General features: G+C 42.7%; 1 protein-coding gene across 11 annotated transcripts in view; it reads right to left on the bottom strand.

Moving 5' to 3' along the window:
* The window catches only part of LOC112253465 (FERM domain-containing protein 4A-like), a 219,174-nt gene that overhangs the window by 14,835 nt on the left and 183,162 nt on the right, over positions 1-21,177 (bottom strand). For all 11 annotated transcript variants that reach the window (XM_042323195.1, XM_042323192.1, XM_042323198.1 and 8 more), the window contains exons 12-16: positions 6,846-6,922; positions 5,711-5,852; positions 5,275-5,416; positions 1,062-1,195; positions 798-920 (exon numbers count right to left, since the gene is read on the bottom strand). In XM_042323195.1, the coding sequence (XP_042179129.1) occupies positions 798-920; positions 1,062-1,195; positions 5,275-5,416; positions 5,711-5,852; positions 6,846-6,922 (618 nt within the window). The remainder of the gene's footprint in view (positions 1-797; positions 921-1,061; positions 1,196-5,274; positions 5,417-5,710; positions 5,853-6,845; positions 6,923-21,177) is intronic.

Consider the following 21,177-nt stretch of genomic DNA (forward strand, 5'->3'; position numbering starts at 1 on the left):
TAGAAATAGCACACAACGAATAGATTTACCACTTTTTAGACTTGCTTTCAAAGAGAATGACAGATCTATAACTCAAATTTCTATGTGAATTTGGTTGGGTCACCCAAAAAGTTACATATTGCAGCTTTAAATAACCCCAGGTTCATGAGGAAGTTTATCTACACTGGGAGCCAAACAGAACTCCTCCAATTAGCTAGAACTGAATGGAACCACTGGAAACGGTCGGATCAGATGTGGACTCTCCGTTAGGCAGGATCTTAAAGGGGCAGTTATGGTTTGAGATGTTTCTCTGACCTCTCCTTTAAGCAGGATCTTAAAGGGGCAGTTACAGATTGAGATGTTTCTCTGACCTCTCCTTTAAGCAGGATCTTAAAGGGGCAGTTACAGATTGAGATGTTTCTCTGACCTCTCCTTTAGGCAGGATCTTAAAGGGGCAGTTACAGATTGAGATGTTTCTCTGACCTCTCCTTTAGGCAGGATCTTAAAGAGGCAGGTATGGTTTGAGAGATTTCTCTGACCTCTCCTTTAGGCAGGATCTTAAAGAGGCAGGTATGGTTTGAGAGATTTCTCTGACCTCTCCTTTAGGCAGGATCTTAAAGGGGGAGTTACAGTTGAGAGATTTCTCTGACCTCTCCTTTAGGCAGGATCTTAAAGGGGGAGTTACAATTTGAGCGATTTCTCTGACCTCTCCTTTAGGCAGGATGTTAAAGGGGGAGTTACAGTATGAGAGATTTCTCTGACCTCTCCTTCAGGCAGGATGTTAAAGGGGCAGCTATGGTTTGAGAGATTTCTCTGACCTCTCCCTTCGGCTGGATCTTGTGTTCGTCCAGTTTGAAGGCAGTGCCGATCTTCCTTCTGACCGTCGGAGGCTCCTCCCCTGGATCCAATGGATACTCCTTAGGCAGCTTCCCTGTCAATTCCTAGAGAGAGAAGGAGAGACGGAGAGACAAAGAAAGTGAGAGAAAGAAAGGGTGAGAGAGAGAAGCAGGAGAGAGGAATACATTTAATTGATCATTATTCATTGAAGTTGGTATGTATGTGTGTTTGTGCACGTGTCTTACCGCCTCTCTGATACAGATGTTCTTGAGTTCCTCTAATCTTTGTTTGAGAGTCTCCTCCAGAGCCTCCTGTCTGGCTCTCAGGGCTGCCAGCATGTCTTTCTTAGCTGTCTGAGAACTGTCCGACTCCTGGGAACCTACACAGACACACACAGAGCAGAGATACAGTCAGAACACACACAGAGCAGAGATACAGTCAGAACACACACACACAGAGCAGAGATACAGTCAGAACACACACACACAGAGATACAGTCAGAGCAGAGATACAGTCAGAACACACACAGAGCAGAGATACACAGAGCAGAGATACAGTCAGAACACACACACACAGAGCAGAGATACAGTCAGAACACACACAGAGCAGATACAGATACAGTCAGAACACACACAGAGCAGAGATACAGTCAGAACACACACAGAGCAGAGATACAGCCAGAACACACACACACAGAGCAGAGATACAGTCAGAACACACAAACACAGAGCAGAGATACAGTCAGAACACACACACACAGAGCAGAGATACAGTCAGAACACACACACACAGAGCAGAGATACAGTCAGAACACACACACACAGAGCAGAGATACAGTCAGAACACACACACACAGAGAGCAGAGATACAGTCAGAACACACACACACAGAGCAGAGATACAGTCAGAACACACACACACACACACACACACACACACACACACACACACACACGAGCAGAGATACAGTCAGAACACACACACACAGAGATACAGTCACACACACACACAGAGCAGAGATACAGTCAGAACACACAGACACAGAGCAGAGATACAGTCAGAACACACACACACACAGAGCAGAGATACAGTCAGAACACACACACACAGAGCAGAGATACAGTCAGAACACACACACACAGAGCAGAGATACACAGAACACACACACACACACACACACACACACACACACACACACAGCAGAGATACAGTCAGAACACACACACAGAGAGCAGAGATACAGTCAGAACACACACACACAGAGCAGAGATACAGTCAGAACACACAGACACAGAGCAGAGATACAGTCAGAACACACACACACACACAGTCAGAACACACACACAGCAGAGATACAGTCAGAACACACACACACAGAGCAGAGATACAGTCAGAACACACACACACAGAGCAGAGATACAGTCAGAACACACACACACAGAGATACAGTCAGAACAGAGCAGAGATACAGTCAGAACACACACACACAGAGCAGAGATACAGTCAGAACACACACACACACACACACAGAGCAGAGATACAGTCAGAACACACACACACAGAGCAGAGATACAGTCAGAACACACACACAGAGCAGAGATACAGTCAGAACACACACACACAGAGCAGAGATACAGTCAGAACACACACACACAGAGCAGAGATACAGTCAGAACACACACACACAGAGCAGAGATACAGTCAGAACACACACACACAGAGCAGAGATACAGTCAGAACACACACACACACAGAGCAGAGATACAGTCAGAACACACACACACAGAGCAGAGATACAGTCAGAACACACACACACAGAGCAGAGATACAGTCAGAACACACACACACACACACACACACACACACACACACACACACACACACACAGAGCAGAGATACAGTCAGAACACACACACACACACAGAGCAGAGATACAGTCAGAACACACACACACACACAGAGCAGAGATACAGTCAGAACACACACACACAGAGCAGAGATACAGTCAGAACACACACACACACAGAGAGCAGAGATACAGTCAGAACACACACACACAGAGCAGAGATACAGTCAGAACACACACACACAGAGCAGAGATACAGTCAGAACACACACACACACACAGAGCAGAGATACAGTCAGAACACACACACACAGAGCAGAGATACAGTCAGAACACACACACACACAGAGCAGAGATACAGTCAGAACACACACACACAGAGCAGAGATACAGTCAGAACACACACACACAGAGCAGAGATACAGTCAGAACACACACACACACAGAGCAGAGATACAGTCAGAACACACACACACAGAGCAGAGATACAGTCAGAACACACACACACAGAGCAGAGATACAGTCAGAACACACACACACACAGAGCAGAGATACAGTCAGAACACACACACACAGAGCAGAGATACAGTCAGAACACACACACACAGAGCAGAGATACAGTCAGAACACACACACACACAGAGCAGAGATACAGTCAGAACACACACACACACAGAGCAGAGATACAGTCAGAACACACACACACAGAGCAGAGATACAGTCAGAACACACACACACACAGAGCAGAGATACAGTCAGAACACACACACACAGAGCAGAGATACAGTCAGAACACACACACACACAGAGCAGAGATACAGTCAGAACACACACACACAGAGCAGAGATACAGTCAGAACACACACACACACAGAGCAGAGATACAGTCAGAACACACACACACACAGAGCAGAGATACAGTCAGAACAGAGCAGAGATACAGTCAGAACACACACACACACAGAGCAGAGATACAGTCAGAACACACACACACAGAGCAGAGATACAGTCAGAACACACACACACACAGAGCAGAGATACAGTCAGAACACACACACACAGAGCAGAGATACAGTCAGAACACACACACACACAGAGCAGAGATACAGTCAGAACACACACACACAGAGCAGAGATACAGTCAGAACACACACACACAGAGCAGAGATACAGTCAGAACACACACACACAGAGCAGAGATACAGTCAGAACACACACACACAGAGCAGAGATACAGTCAGAACACACACAGATCACAGATACTCTTAGAACACGGAACATGGACCAGAGTGTAGAAAACTGTAAGAAACAAGCTTACTATCAAATCAAATTGTATTTGTATCATGAGCCGAATACAACAGGTATAGATAGACCTTACCGTGAAATGCTGACTTACTTAACCAACAATGAAGTTGAAGGAATAGGGTTAAGAAAATATTTGCTATATAAACTAAAGTAAAAAATAAAAAGTAACACAATGAGATTACATAACAATAACGAGGCTATATACAGGGGGTTCCCGTACCGAATCAATGTGCGGGGGTATAGGTTAGTCCAGATCATTTGTACTGTAACCTTACTGTGTAGGACTCATATACACCCCCTGTACTGTTGATAGATTGATCCAGAATGTCTACACTGCCGAAAACGGTAGAGAAAGTGACAGAGACACATTAACATAACAGCACTACTCATATCAGTGACAGTGACATATCAGTGACATCATTCTGTTGCGAGGCAGCGTGTCATTAGATTAACACACACACACACACACACACGCACACACACACACACACTGCTGTGAGGGGACGATGTTGAAAGTGAGAAGAGACTGTGTGGCCTTGTAGGAATATGTGAGTGAGTGTGTGTATTAGAGGTAGTCTCTGTCGGAGGGTGAGAGCAGAGATATAAACACTGAATGTGGAGGGTGAGAGAGAGAAGGGGGTAGATGGAGATAGCTGAGATACAACGTCAGGGAGAAAGAGAGAGGCAAATACAAAGAGAACTAGGACAAGAGATGAAGATAGATATCAAACAGGACATTAGAGAGGAAAAAGATGAACTGTGTTGTGGAGACTACTCCTTCTAAACACAGTAATTGATTTCATAAGTTGTCAGCGGTGTCTGGAAATAGCTGACACTGCACACACACACAGTTGGCAGCATATGTGTATCGACCTTTGCTCCCTCACTCAAAACTAGTAGAGTTTTTAGTACAAACATTATTTGAGCTTTCGTGTGTCTTTCACACTTCCACCATGTTGGTGGAAACAGCCTTGGGAAAACATGAGGCTAACAGCATAATGGGTTTCTGTCCTGAAGTTTAAAGGTTGATTCACAGCCCTGCCCTCTCTAACTCTGTTCCCACAGACCCCTGGCCTAGATAGGGGGGTGGAGGGGTGAGTTACCACTGACTCCTCTCACAGATCTTTCTCTAACCACATTAACCCTCACATCCTTCTTTTCTCCCCTTACAGTCCTCTCTTCCCTCTCTCCTCTACCACACTACATTTAGAGGCAGGCGCCTCCACATTATTGGGCGGAGTGAGAGTAGGGCAAGGGTACTGTTGGCCACAGACACACATGCAAACACAGACAAACACAGAGACTTACCTGAGGAGAGCAGACTGCCAGAGCTACCACTGATGATCTTGCCCTTGCTGCCCATGTTGGCCAGTTTAGATGTCTTCAGAGTGCCAGTCTCTGTCAGGTCGATGGCTATCTCACTGAGGCTACGAGCCGCATGGATCTTAGACTGGACAAACATAATCAGACATAATACCCCATGTCTGCTTGTTGCTACTGATTTGGTTATGAACTCCACACACATTCTAGATCCTCAGTCCTTCTAGAACCCCACAGTTATTCTAGAATCTCATACGCATTCTACAACCCCACAGTTATTCTAGAATCTCACACGCATTCTACAACCCCACAGTTATTCTAGAATCTCACACGCATTCCAGAACCCCATACTCATTCTAGAACCTCGTGGCCATTCTAGAACCACACGGTCATTCTAGAGCCTCACAGTGATTCTATGTGTTACCTTGCTCTGCTTGCGGTCCAGGTAGAACTGGTGTTGGCTGATGGCCATGGCCCAGATAGACTTAATGAGAGCAGGGCAGGCGTACCAGGTGTGGACAGCTATACCACTGTGGCCAAACGTCCTTCTGGTCACCGACGCCCTACAGTAGAGACGGACACAAGGCCTCCTTATACACACTGAATAAACACACACACACACACACAGTAAATGAAATAACACGCACACAGGTACACATGCAACACAGCGACCTATAGCATGGCCAGACACAAGGCATCCTTGAACACACTTATTCTAGAAAGAGAGAGTATGTCTAGTAATGATGTTTATCATAGCGCACGTTGTCGCTCATGACATGATTTACTCAACACTGTTTAGACAGAAAGACATCTGTGTCTACAGACCGGCTCACACTAACTACGGCCTCCTATAAAACAGCTCTCTCTCTCTTCTCTCTGCCCTTCTCTCACTCCTTTTTCCCCCTTCTTTCTCTCTCCATCTGTCTTTCTCTCTCCATCAGATGCTAAACAAACAAAAGAGAGGTGACTTCCTCCTCTAGACAGCAGAGTTCAGTGTGTGTGAGTGACTAGCAGCAGTTCTGTCTGTGCAGGCTCTATTTAAGATCCTCTGAATCTCACTCTAACGCCAAGATAAACTGAAGCGGATATGCCTCTCTCACGGTTTGTCTGTATGTGTTCACAAGCTACTCTGTTCAATCACATGCCCCACTGGGGATCTCTTGCTGCCTCTACTACTCTTTAATATATTGTTGCCAACAACAACAACACCTCTCCAACCCATGACCATCTCTGCTCTGTGTTTGTTAAGTCTGCTAACATTTAAACAAGGCAGCTATCAGCATTGACAATGGGGGACAATAAAGACATTATACATTGCATCTATCCAAGCTTCATATATCCTACATACTACATCCTTCACACCTCCAGCAGTAATGAAGTATCATCAACAAAACTAACTAACATTAGCTATGTGTCATATATATTATATATATTATTACTACACTTTACTACTTTTGTGATACAAAACTATTTACAGTGCTGAAACAAACATGTGCGCAGGAATGCAAGTACACACACACACACGTACACACACACACAGAGTTGTGATATAGATTTACCTCCTGGGGTCGTGAACTTCCACTGAGAACTTCTTCTCTCTGAAGTAGAGGTTCTCCAGCTGACGCCATTGGAACACCTGACACACACACACACACAGACACACACAGACACACACACACACACACACACAAACACACACACAAACACACACACACACACACACACACACACACACTTTAGAACTGAGAAATGCTCACACACACTTGAAACCGAGATACACACAGACATACACACACAAGCCTCAGAACTAAGAAACACACATCACAGGTGGCTCCTTAATTGGGGCGAACGGGCTCATGGTAATGCCTGGAGCAGAATAGGTGGAATGTTATAAAATACATCAAACATGTGTTTAATACCATTCCATTTGCTCTGTTCCAGCCATTATTATGAGCCGTCCTCCCCTCAGCAGCCTCCTGTGACACACATACACTCCAAGCTTGAGAATGCAGAAACACACATTCCAGCTTGATATGGTATCCCTGTACTTACTGAGAGTTAAGATTGGTTTTGCAACACGCCAAAAACAGAAAGAAGAGGAGACGAGTGAGGGAGGGAGGAGATGGTAAGAGGGAGGACCTGAGGTAAGGGTCTCAGATCAGATTCAGACCCAGCGGGCTCGTCCAGAACTCTTCCCCCGGCTGAATGACCTCACCCCCGAGAGAGAGAGGGAGGAGGCTTTCTCTCCTCCGCTCGCCTTCTGTCTCTTTCCTTCTTTTCCCTTCTTTTTACAAACCATCAGCTTCTTTAAAAAAAAAGCCCCACTGGGCGAGAACGTCTCTTCAATGTGTATGTGTGTGTTTGTGTGTATGTGTGTAAAATCCTCCCAGGCGCAGGGGAACAGAAAGTTCTGAGTGGACGGGTGTTCACCATCTGTAGGCGAGTGAGCGAGTGCATGTGTGTGAACCAAAGTTTCCTTCTTTCCTGTAGCCAGGCAAAGACCCTCCCCTCCCTCCCCCTGACCCTCCTCTCTCCCTTGGGGAGTACGCTTCCTGCTCTGGGCTCTGTGGCTGGGAGGGAGGGTGTGGGGGAGGGAGTGAGGGTGGAGGCTTACTGTGGCCCAACCAAACGGAGAACTTTTGCTTTGTTAAGTCAGCCAGCCCCCTCTTCACACACACACACACACAAGGTCTGAGTCTGTTTCTCGTTACACAGAAAGAGAGCAGAGTCACAGCAGTTACTGTTACACTGGAGACACTACTAGCAGCTGGGACACATACACACCAACACTGGTGGTGGTAGAAATGTGAAGGCAGTGAGATGGTTTAAGAAACGGTAAAAACACAAACTCTGTACCAACAGGAGAAAACTAAGTTAACTGGCAGGATGAGGGAGGACAGGACAGACTAGAGAGGAGGGAAGAGAAGACGAGGGGGCACGGCCCAGGAATTTTAACAGCCTGGAAAAACAATGTAGAGAGGGGGATAAGAGGAGAGGAGAATAGGGGGATAAGATGGAGCATATAAACACAGCATATGGACTAAGTGTGTGTGTGTGTGTGTGTGTGAGAGCATGCATGCATGCATGTGTGAGAATCAGTGCAGTTATGATCACACTCGGCGTACTGTACACTCAATGGAGTATGAAGACTTAATGTGGCATGGTGCTAAAAATAGGAGTCAGATGAGGAGAGTGGATGTGTGATTCCAGACAGGGAGCGTGTGTAACAGCTTTCCATCACCAGAGCGTTTGACACACACATGCTTCCTCAAAACTAGGTTGTACGGTGGGCCCCATCTTGTCAACTCAACACTGTAGCATTGGCATCATATGTATGAGACCGCAATACATCCCAGTATAACTAGTGTGATCAGGTTTGTTGCTGAGCAGGGACAAACGCTTGCACACCATGTGTGTTTAAAAGACTAGGGTCGGCCATCCAAAGGCTGAGACCATCGCTTTCATCTTCCCTCAGATCAGACTTTAGTAATCATAGTCAATGAGCCATAGAACATTACTGCAAACCACAGTCACATTTTACAGGAAGGCTACTTCAAAATGTACATGTTCAGCACAATATAATGAGGAATTAAACCAGTTTCGATATTCAAGAAGCTCTGTGCAAACTAACAACTGACAGGAGTTCTATAAGTGGTGTGTATTTAGTAACAGCTTTAGAGAAACTGAGAATAAATCTCAACAATAATATCAGATACAGACATGGTGACACTGCCTTTCTACACAGCACTGAGAATGGCAAAGGGTGTGTCCACTGTTAGGCCAGTGTGTGTGTTCGTGTGTGACTACAAAGAAAAGGTCATGCCTGAGAAAGCTTGAAGTGGACACCCATGGTATTGTATAAAGAATAGAATGGTGTATAACTGCTCAGTAATGTTGGAGTAAAGCCAAGGTCTATTCTAGTACAGGGCAGAGCTGTACCTGTAGACAGTAGCAGTCAGTTAGGACTAGAAGCATGTCTGGGGACTAGGGTCTAGAGGGGACCCACTTACCATCACTGGTTCCCCCTCCTTTCCCTGTTTCTCTCCCTGTTTCTCAGTTCCTCCCTCAGAAAGTTGGAGGGCGGTGAGTTTGGGGGGGCGTTAAATGTTTCCAGACTGTTCTTTCGTCACTATGGAGACATGCCTACTGCTTCCTGTTGTTTTTGTTTTGGTCGTAGTTTTTTCAATGTGTTTATGTTAGAAGGTGTGAGGTTAGGAAGGGTGTTTACAAACCAAGGCAAACTCCTCACTCATTACTCATCACTGTTCCATACCTTCATATGCCTGTCTGATCCGGCAACACACTAGTTAGCAGAGATATGGGCTCAATATCTGTCAAGAAAATCTCAATCCAATTCATTTCAATTATAATCTCCACCCGGCACAGCCAGAAGAGGACTGGCCACCCCACATAGCCCGGTTCCTCTCTAGGTTTCTTCCTAGGTTTTGGCCTTTCTAGGGAGTTTTTCCTAGCCACCATGCTTCTACACCTGCATTGCTTGCTGTTTGGGGTTTTACGCTGGGTTTCTGTACAGCACTTTGAGAGATCAGCTGATGTACGAAGGGCTATATAAATACATTTGATTTGATTTGATTTGCTCAGTCAAAAGGACACTCCTCTCACTACTGGAGCTTCACACAGTTACTTAACCACCAGCAGCTGCTTCAGTCACTCTCAAACCCTAATCTCTGGATAAGTGACTCAGAAATCACTAACAAGGCATTTTTCCCGGCTGTGGTTGAGCTGTAACTTCCTACCGGTGTGTGTGTGTGTGTGTGTGTCTTAGGGGTAAAGTATTTAAATAACCTCAAATAAACAGTCAGAAGGCCACCTCAAAGTGGTGGTCTAGTCACTCCAGGTTGTCCCCTAGTAAAACACAACCTATTCCTGATGTGAAACTGAAAACAAAAACAGCCTAATCTAAAACACTGAAAACCTAGTTTGACATAATGATAGTGGCCTTGTCAGGTAACCAGTAATGCACAGCCTCTATACACAGTTTTTCACAGGGTCTCAACCTTCATTGAAATTCACACCAGAGTTATTAAAGACATTAATAGCCATCTGTAAAGTGCCATCCCTCTTTCTATGTTTTCAGAGCGCTCTGTGTGTAGATAACATTAGTGTGGTGATGAGAAGCCAGAACATGAAGTCCTGAGCCTCCCTTCATTCTACCTCCCCTCTGAACACAATCACTCTATTGTAGTACAGACCCCTTTCAACTGGGCATGGCCCACTGCCTTTTATTGTGTGTGTGTGTGTATATATATCTACAAATGGTGAAATATGGGGAGAAAACATCCTGCCAATAATGAAAGATCCAAGAGGGCCCCTCCCAGCAAACCGGGAACATTACCAGAACATTAGCTAAGATTCCCATTAAGTTCTAGATAGGATTATATCTAACATTAGGATGATAACATCCCCAAAACATTTGTATTTTTTTTTATGTTTATGTTTTAAATTAAATATCCTTAGAATGTTCTCCTACCATTCACTAAAATGTTGTAACAACCACCAAAGAACGTTTCCAAAATGTTCTCATTAGGATTCCAGGTAATGGTAATAACACAATGTACGGGTAATGTTTTCCCAACAAATCAAAATTGGTTATGTGAAAGTTCCCTGAACGTTTGTTAGATTGTGGTAAATGTTCTCATTAAACAGAAACTCTCCAGTCATGCTGATGATTATACCATGTTTGTATAAAACATTTGCCTGATATTGCAAGAATTTTCCCATACCACAATTTGTTTCATTAGATTGTGGGAACAGTTTGGTGGGAACATTGTGGGGACATCACAAAATATATTTTCCCAAAACACACAAAAAATGTCAATTTTTGTGCGTGATTATACAATGTTTTATGTTAGGTTGCACAGGACATTCCCTTAATGTTATCAGAATGTTGACAGAACAACTGATCTAAGTTCTTTAAAGGTTCCCAGAACATTTAATTAAGTTATGGGAGTTGTCTGGGATGTTGCAAGAATATTCTGATATTCACGAAGGTGGCACAGAACATTCCCACAATGTTGCACAATGTTCCACAATTTCCAGTCAGTTTTTAAGACGTTCATAACATATTTGTTTTATGTTCAACATAATATTTAATTGATGTTCATTCAATATACATTTGACCTAGTCTTAGAGGTCCTCAGAAAATGTCAATAACACTACTTCTTATTACACTGCTCACTTAACCCAGAAGTCAGCCTCACTTAACCCAGAAGTCAGCCTCCCTTAACCCAGAAGTCAGCCCCCTTAACCCAGAAGTTAACCCAGAAGTCAGCCCCCTCCCAGAAGTCAGCCCCCCTTAACCCAGAAGTCAGCCTCCCTTAACCCAGAAGTCAGCCTCCCTTAACCCAGAAGTCAGCCTCACTTAACCCAGAAGTCAGCCTCACTTAACCCAGAAGTCAGCCGCACTAATGTGTCAGGGGAAACACCATTCGACTGATGAATGAGGTCAGCTTGCAGGTGCCCGACCCTGCCACAAGGAGTAGCTAGAGCATGACGAGCCAAGGAAGCCCCCAGAGCAAACTGTGTGCCGTCCTATGGGGCTCCCGGTCACGGCCGGCTGTAACACAGACTGGCTGTAACACACAGGCTGTAACACACACTGGCTGTAACACACACTGGCTGTAACACACAGGCTGTAACACACAGGCTGTAACACACAGGCTGTAACACACAGGCTGTAACACACAGGCTGTAACACACAGGCTGTAACACACAGACTGTAAGACACAGGCTGTAACACACAGGCTGTAACACAGACTGCGATGCAGTGCTTATGAACGCTGCACTACTCAGGAGCACTTCAATAACCTTTCTGACTGGATTTTTAAATAGGGACGAAATAAAAACTTCCTCTCTTTTAGTAGAGTATATCTGAGCCTCATGGTTAAAGAATATGTGGGATTGAACCTGCAATCTTCAGCCAGATCATTAACCCTAAATAATTAAGACACACAAATGACTCGAGGGAGCCAGAGATCAAGATAGTCTAACCAGAAGAAAAAAAAACTTCCACCCGCTGCTGTTGGCCTTCGCAGATTCTGCTGTTACGCTCCTGCTGTTATACTCCTGATAGGCTACACCAGGGGTCGGCAGCCTTTTCCATTTTGAGTGCCAACTTATCTTACCATTTCTACAGATCTGCGTGCTGTCCTGAAGTTTGCTCTAGCAAACTTGCAACATTGCATACAACATTCTGGGCCCTAAGAGTTTCCAGCTCCAGTAAACTCTGGACAGACATAGCTGTAGGCTATTTGCGCAAGGGATAAGAAGTAATCAGGTAGGCCTAGTTTCCACCGGATCAGAGCACACATTTTTCTCTCCTTTCACGCTGAGTGGTTATCAAAAGAGAGCTGGAAAGATTGACAATAGTTCCTCAACGTAGCCTATTTGAACATTTTCAGTGGATGTAAAAACAGACCTTGTTAACTTGCTGTTTGAGGTGAAGACAAAATGACTCTGAGAAGTTCCACAGTGGTGATGAGTTAAGACAATCAGAAATACTATCAGATCCCCAAATGGGCACATTAATAGGCCTACGTTTGCACTCAGGCCAGGTAGCCTAGGCCTATTTCTATGTATAATCAGGTGTGTCCTTACTCAACATTGACAGGCGTGCTACAAACAAACTCCTAAATGGAGTGAAATAAACAATAACGTGTTCCTCACAAGTGTAGCCTAGGTTGTGCGGCGTGCAAACAAGGTGTCCACTCCTACAACAAAGACACAGCAAGGACACAGAAGTCCCCTGGTGGTGGAGTGGGTTAATGATCTGTCTGCAAAGCTGAAGAGTGCAGGTTCAATCCCATAAGATCTTTAACCATGTTTCTTTTGAAAAACAAAAACAGTGACATTGAAGCTCAGATATAATCTACTAAAAGAGGGGATGTCTTTATTTAGACTAACTGTAAAAACAACAACCAACGTGTAAAAATGGACTGTTCAACAAACAAAAAAATGCACCTGATTTAATTCCTGCTTTGAGATGCTTGATATCCCCCCTGTCTTATTTTTCATGACCTGAAAACCGAAGGTGATCCTAGATCAGCACTCAGAGTCTTGCATACCTTCTAAATATGGGCCCAGAAGTACACAGCTTATAAAGAGGATGGGGAAGTGATGGTGAATAACCCAGTTACCAGTATTTCCCTGGGTTAGTTATGTCTAAGAATGCTAAAATGGAAGCATAGTAGTCCTTATTGACTATACTACCATGGCTATATACTGAAAAAAATTGATGCGCGAGAGATTCCCCAGTGGTGCAGAAGATAAATGATTTGGCTTTGGAACCGAATATTGCAGTTCCAAACCCTGCATGTGCAGGTTGTCAACATATAAAGTGTCACAATATATGTTGTATGATTAAATGCTGTTCAAATGTCATATGAACGAAACTGGTAACATGTAAGATCTTAATGACAAAAACATTTTACACTGTTAATTGAGTCTTCATTTCTGTACTGCACAGACCCTTTTAAGCGCACGTGGTTCCGCACTAGGACTGACCCCATTTAGTTGTCTGGTCGATTGTTTGGTCGATAGGCTGTTGGTCGACCGAGATGTTTTCAGTCAAGCAGACACAAATATACAGTACCAGTCAAAAGTTTGGAAACATAGGCAGAGTTGCAAAGAAAAAGCCCTATCTCAGACTGGCCAATAAAAAGAAAAGATTAAGATGGGCAAAAGAACAGACACTGGACAGAGGAACTCTGCCTAGAAGGCCAGCATCCCAGAGTCGCCTCTTCACTGTTGACATTGAGACTGGTGTTTTGCGGGTACTATTTAATGAACTGCCAGTTGAGGACTTGTGACGTGTCTGTTTCTCAAACTAGACACTCTAATGTACTTTTCCTCTTGCGCAGTTGTGCACCGGGGCCTCCCACTCCTCTTTAATTTCTGGTTAGAGCCAGTTTGCGCTGTTCTGTGAAGGGAGTAGTACACAGCATTGTACGAGATCTTCAGTTTCTTAGCAATTTCTCACATGGAATAGCCTTCATTTCTCAGAACAAGAATAGACTGACGAGTTTCAGAAGAAAGTTATTTGTTTCTGGTCATTTTGAGTATATAATCAAACCCACAAATGCTGATGCTCCAGATACTCAGCTAGTCTAAAGAAGGCCAGGATTATTGCTTCTTTATTCAGAATCACAGTTTTCAGCTAACATAATTGTAATAATTGGTTTTCTAATGATCATTTAGCCTTTTAAAATGATAAACTTGAATTAGCTAACACAACGTGCCATTGGAACACAGGAGTGATGGTTGCTGATAATGGGCCTCTGTACACCTATGTAGATATTCCATTAAAAAAATCATCATTTTCCAGCTACAATAGTCATTTACAACATTAACAATGTCTTCACTGTATTTCTGATCAATTTGATGTTATTTTAATGGACACATTTTTTTTGCTATTCTTTCAAAAACAAGGACATTTCTAAGTGACCCCAAACTTTTGAAATGTAGTGTATGTTCCCATTTGGGGATGTCTTAACTCAACACCACTAATGAGCTGTGGAGCTTTTCTTCAACTCAAACAGCAAGTAAACCAAGTCTGTTTTTCGAATGCATTGAGAATTACAATAGTTCCTCAATGTACTTGAAAAATATTTACAGCTCTCTCCCTTTAGATAACCAATTGGCATGAAAGGGAAAAATGTAATGCTCTGATCCAGTGGAAATGACATAAAATACCTGATAATTTCTGTTCCCTTGCACAAATAGCCTACAGCTGTGTCTGTCCAGAGCGCACAGGCGCAGAAACTCTGAGGGCCCAAAATATTTTATACAATGTTGCAAGTTTGCTATCTCTAGCTTCGGGCCATACCCAGTTGATAGTTGAAACAATGTGAATCATAGGATATTTATTTTTATCAGGATATTTTCTACCGGCAGGCTGCAATGTATAAATTTGTTGGCTTTATATAGGCTATTTTTGACATAGTTGGCAATGGTAATAGAAGTTACTTTTAGATTTGTAGAATTTTCATTTAGATTTAGATACAGTTGAAGTCGGAAGTTTACATTCACTTAGGTTGGAGTCATTAAAACTCATTTTTCAACCACTCCACAAATTTCTATCGTTTTGGCAAGTCGGTTAGGACATCTACTTTGTGCATGACACAAGTCATTTTTCCAACAATTGTTTACAGACAGATTATTTCACTTATAATTCACTGTATCACAATTCCAGTGGGTCAGAAGTTTACATACACTAAGTTGACTGTGCCTTTAAACAGCTTGGGAAATTCCAGAAAAGTATGTAACAGCTTTAGAAGCTTCTGATATCATTTGAGTCAATTGGAGGTGTACCTGTGGATGTATTTCAAGGCCTTCCTTCAAACTCAGTGCCTCTTTGCTTGACATCATGGGAAAATCAAAATAAATCAGCCAAGACCTCAGAAAAAAAATTGTAGACCTCCACAAGTCTGGTTCATCCTTGGGAGCAATTTCCAAACGCCTGAAGGTACCACGTTCACCTGTACAAACAATAGTACGCAAGTGTAAACACCATGGGACCATGCAGCCGTCATAACGCTCAGGAAGGAGATGCGTTCTGTCTCCTAGAGATGAACGTACTGTGGTGCAAAAAGTGCAAATCAATCCCAGAATAACAGCAACGGTCCATGTGAAGATGCTGGAGGAAACAGGTACAAAAGTATCTACATCTACAGTAAAACGAGTCCTATATCGACAAACCTGAAAGGCCGCTCAGCAAAGAAGAAGCCACTGCTCCAAAACAGCCATAAAAAGACAGACTATGGTTTGCAACTGCACATAGGGACAAAGATCGTACTTTTTGGAGAAATGTCCTCTGGTCTGATGAAACAAAAATAGAACTGTTTTGCCATAATGACCATCGTTATGTTTGGAGGAAAAAGGGGGAGGCTTGCAAGCCGAAGAACACCATCCCAACCGTGAAGCACGGGGGTGGCAGCATCATGTTGTGGGGGTGCTTTGCTGCAGGAGGGACTGGTGCACTTCGCAAAATAGATGGCATCATGAGGGTGAAAAATTATGTGGATATATTAATATCTCAAGACATCAGTCAGGAAGTTAAAGCTTGGTCACAAATGGGTATTCCAAATGGACATTGACCCCAAGCATACTTCCAAAGTTGTGGAAAAATGGCTAAAGGACCACAAAGTCAAGGTATTGGAGTGGGCATCACAAACCCTGACCTCAATGCTATAGAACATTTGTGGGCAGAACTGAAAAAATGTGTGCGAGCAAGGAGGCCTATAAACCTGACTCAGATTCACCAGCTCTGAGGAGGAATGGGCCAAAATTCCCCCAACACATTGTGGGAAGCTTGTGGAAGGCTACTCGAAACGTTCTACCCAAGTTAAAGGCATTGCTACCAAATACTAATTGAGTGTATGTAAACTTCTGAGCCCCTGGGAATGTGATGAAAGAAATAGAAGCTGAAATAAATGATTCTCTCTACTATTATTCTGACATTTCACATTCTTAAAATAAAATGGTGATCCTAACTGATCTAAGACAGGGATTTTTTTTTAACCTAAGACAGGGAATTGTGAAAAACTGAGTTTAAATGTATTTGGATAAGGTGTATGTAAACTTCCGACTTCAACTGTATCATTTTGATTAACCATATGACAATGATTTTGAGATAAGAAGACCTTAATATAAAGAAAATGAAACTGTTCCACGAAAATCTGCATATGAATATCATAACTGGCAGATCGTTAGAAAGGGTAAGATAAATTAGCACCCACGTGGAAATGGTTGCCGACCCCTGGTCTATTACTGGCAACTTCAGGAGCGTAACAGCAGAATCTGCGAAGGCCAGCAGCAGTGGGAGGAGGACGGTCTCTGGCTCCCTTGAGTCATTTATGTGTCTTAATTATTTATTCAAACAGTGTGCTTAAAGCATCAGAGAAGCTCAGTAGCCTACATATAGTTGATTTTATTAAACACATAAGGGTGTGTCTATATATAGAAAATTATATATATATATATTTCAAATTTTCGACCAATCGAAAGAACAGACGACTCTCGGTCGACCAAGATTTGTTTTGGTCTGGGACAGCCCTATTCCGCATGGAGCCTTTTAAGCGCAACACCCAACACGCTCTGTGCCTTGTACAATCAGTGTGCACTCAGTCTTGGTAGCGCTGTCTTTCTCTATTGTGGTGCACTATACGCACAACTTTGAGCAACAATTATGAAGGAAAACATATATAAAGTTCAACCATAAACACATTTCCAGGCATTTCTTTAAAAAATAGCACAAACATAATTTGTAAATATGTACAGTGGCTTGCGAAAGTATTCACCCCCCTTGAAATTTTTCCGATTTTGTTGCCTTACAACCTGGAATTAAAATGGATCTTTTGTTGGGGGTTGTATCATTTGATTTACACAACATGCCTACCACTTTGAAAATGCTAAACATTTTTTTATTATGAAACAAACAAGAAATGAGACAAAAACTGAAAACCTGAGTGTGCATAACTATTCACCCCCCCAAAGCCAATACTTGTAGAGCCACCATTTGTAGCAATTACAGCTGCAAGTCTCTTGGGGTATGTCTCTATAAGCTTGGCACATCTAGCCACTGGGAGTTTTGCCCAATCTTCAAGGCAAAACTGCTCCAGCTCCTTCAAGTTGGATGGGTTCTGCTGGTGTACAGCAATCTTTAAGTCATACCACAGATTCTCAATTGGATTGAGTTCTGGGCTTTGACTAGGCCATTCCAAGACATTCAAATGCTTCCCCTTAAACCACTCAAGTGTTGCTTTTGCAGTATGCTTAGGGTCATTGTCCTGCTGGAAGGTGAACCTCCGGCCCAGTCTCAAATCTCTGAAGGACTGAAACAGGTTTCCTTCAAGAATTTACCTGTATTTAGCGCCATCCATCATTCCTTAAATTCTGACCAGTTTCCCAGTCCCTGCCGATGAAAAACATCTCCATAGCATGATGCTGCCACCACCATGCTTCACTGTGGGGATGGTTTTCTCGGGGTGATGAGAGGTGTTGGGTTTGCGTCAGACACAGCGTTTTCCTTGATGGCCAAAAAGCTCAATTTTAGTCTCATCTGACCAGAATACTTTCTTCCATATGTTTGGGGAGTTTACCACATGTCTTTGGTGAACACCAAACGGGTTTGCTTATTTTGTTCTTAAGCAATGGCTTTTTTCTGGCCCCTCTTCCATAAAGCCCAGCTCTGTGGCATGTACGGCTTAAAGTGGTCCTATGGACAGATAGTCTAATCTCCGCTATGGAGCTGCAGCTCCTCCAGGGATATCTTTGGTCTCTTTGTTGCCTCTGATTAATGCCCTCGTTGCCTGGTCCGTGAGTTTTGGTGGGCAGCCCTCTCTTAGCTTGTTTGTTGTGGTGCCATATTCTTTCCATTATTTAACAATGGATTTAATGGTGCTCTGTGGGATGTTCAAAGTTTTTAATAATTTTTTATAACCCAACCCTGATCTGTACTTCTCCACAACTTTGTCCTTGACCTGTTTGGAGAGCTCCTTGGTCTTCATGGTGCCGCTTGCTTGTTGGTGCCCCTTGCTTAGTGGTGTTGCAGACTCTGGGGCCTTTCAGAACAGGTGTATATATACTGAGATCATGTGACAGATCATGTGACATTTAGATTGCACACAGGGGGACTTTATTTAACTAATTATGAGACTTCTGAAGGTAATTGGTTGCACCAGATCTTATTTAGGGGCTTCATAGCAAAGGGGGTGAATACATATGCACACACCACTTATCTGTTTAAAATTTGTTATAATTTTTTAACAAGTTATTTTTTTAATTTCACTTCACCAATTTTAACTATTTTGTGTTTGTCCATTACATGAAATCCAAATAAAAATCTATTTAAATGACAGGTTGTAATGCAACAAAATAGGAAAAACTATGGGGGATGAATACTTTTGCAAGGCACCGTAGCTAGCTAGTTACATCAGCCAGCTAGCTAACCAAAATAATGTTTACAATGCCATGGCTGAATGCCTCTTGATTCAACTAACCTCCCACAATGATTTGAATCAGAATAGGACATTCATTCCATTTAGCTACTGTTTTTGTTGTAGTTCTCATGTCAAAAGATTTAAGCGAATTATACCAATTCTAGTAGTAGCAGCTTGTGACTAGTTGAGGTAGAAGAACGTGGATAAGTCGCCTAGGCTAGATCCAATAGCTGTATTATACTTTACATGAACTCAGACCTGGCTGACCTGTTGTTATTGTCTTCTATGGATTTCATAACATTCTTGGACAGGTTTAAAAGCTCTGTGTTCTTCGTATCCATAGAGCCAGTTATTTTGTCCTATAGTCAACCCTCCAATCACAAATTGTGAGAACACTCATTTAGAAGGCCTGAAGCTCTAACAGGACTTGTGTGTATGTGCACAAGTGTAGAGGTTAAGAACGCTGATAAGAGGGACATAGGGAGAATTAATACCTGTATGTTACACTGACTTGTGTTGTTCATGGTGACCATGACATTCAAAACATTCTGATACAGATTCTTTTTAAATGGAAAATTGTTTGTTTAGGGCCAAATTTCCAAAATTGAAATGAAACACAATTAACTAAGGCCATTAACTCAATTAATTATTTTAATAGTTTTACAGTCCTAGTTTGTATGATTAAATGCTGTTGTTTGCATGATTAAATGTCATGAATGAAATTAATTGCCATTGGTCTCTATATCACCTACAATACAGACTTCGAATGCGAATTGCCACTCCATCGAAAGAGAAACAATGGAGATTTATTCCAAATCTGCTTTTGTTATGCTTTAAGGAACTACAAATGTGCATGCTTAAAATGATGTGGTAATATTAGGTCAAACTTAAATATAACATTTCCTTCATGTTATTGACATGTTCCAAGGACCCCCAAGACAAGGAAAAAATGTACAGTACAGTGGCAAGAGAAGGTTTGTGAACCCTTTGGAATGACCTGGATTTCTGCATTGATTACTCATAAAATGTGGTCTGATCTTCATCTAAGTCACAGTAATAGACAAACACAATCTGACTAAACTAATAACACAAACAGTTGTACTTTTCACATTTTTATTGAAGACATTGAGTAATCATTCACCGTGCAGACTGGGAAAAGTAAGTGAACCTCTTGCGTTAACGACTTCTCCAAAGGCTATTTGGAGTCAGGTGTTTCTATTTAGGAGATGAGATTGGAGGTGTGGGTTGCACAGCTGCCCTCCCCTTTAAATAAAGGCACGCAAGGCCGGGTTACTGACAAATCTGTTCTTCTCCAGAAAGATTGGTTAGTGTGAACCATGCCTCGATCCCAACATCTTTCACAGGACCTTAGAAGACACATTATAGAGATGCATTATAGAGACACATTATAGAGACACATTATAGAGACGCATTATAGAGATGCATTATAGAGACACATTATAGAGACACATTATAGAGACGCATTATAGAGACACATTATAGAGACGCATTATAGAGACGCATTATAGAGACGCATTATAGAGACGCATTATAGAGACGCATTATAGAGACGCATTATAGAGACGCATTCTAGAGACGCATTATAGAGACACATTATAGAGACGCATTATAGAGACGCATTATAGAGATGCATTATAGAGACACATTATAGAGACACATTATAGACGCATTATAGAGACACATTATAGAGACGCATTATAGAGACGCATTATAGAGACGCATTATAGAGACATATTATAGAGACGCATTATAGAGACACATTATAGAGACGCATTATAGAGACACGTTATAGAGACACATTATAGAGACACATTATAGAGACGCATTATAGAGACGCATTATAGAGACGCATTATAGAGACGCATTATAGAGACACGTTATAGAGACACATTATAGAGACGCATTCTAGAGA

This window comes from Oncorhynchus tshawytscha, linkage group LG06 (genome assembly GCF_018296145.1).
Source record: "Oncorhynchus tshawytscha isolate Ot180627B linkage group LG06, Otsh_v2.0, whole genome shotgun sequence".
Taxonomy (NCBI): domain Eukaryota; kingdom Metazoa; phylum Chordata; class Actinopteri; order Salmoniformes; family Salmonidae; genus Oncorhynchus; species Oncorhynchus tshawytscha.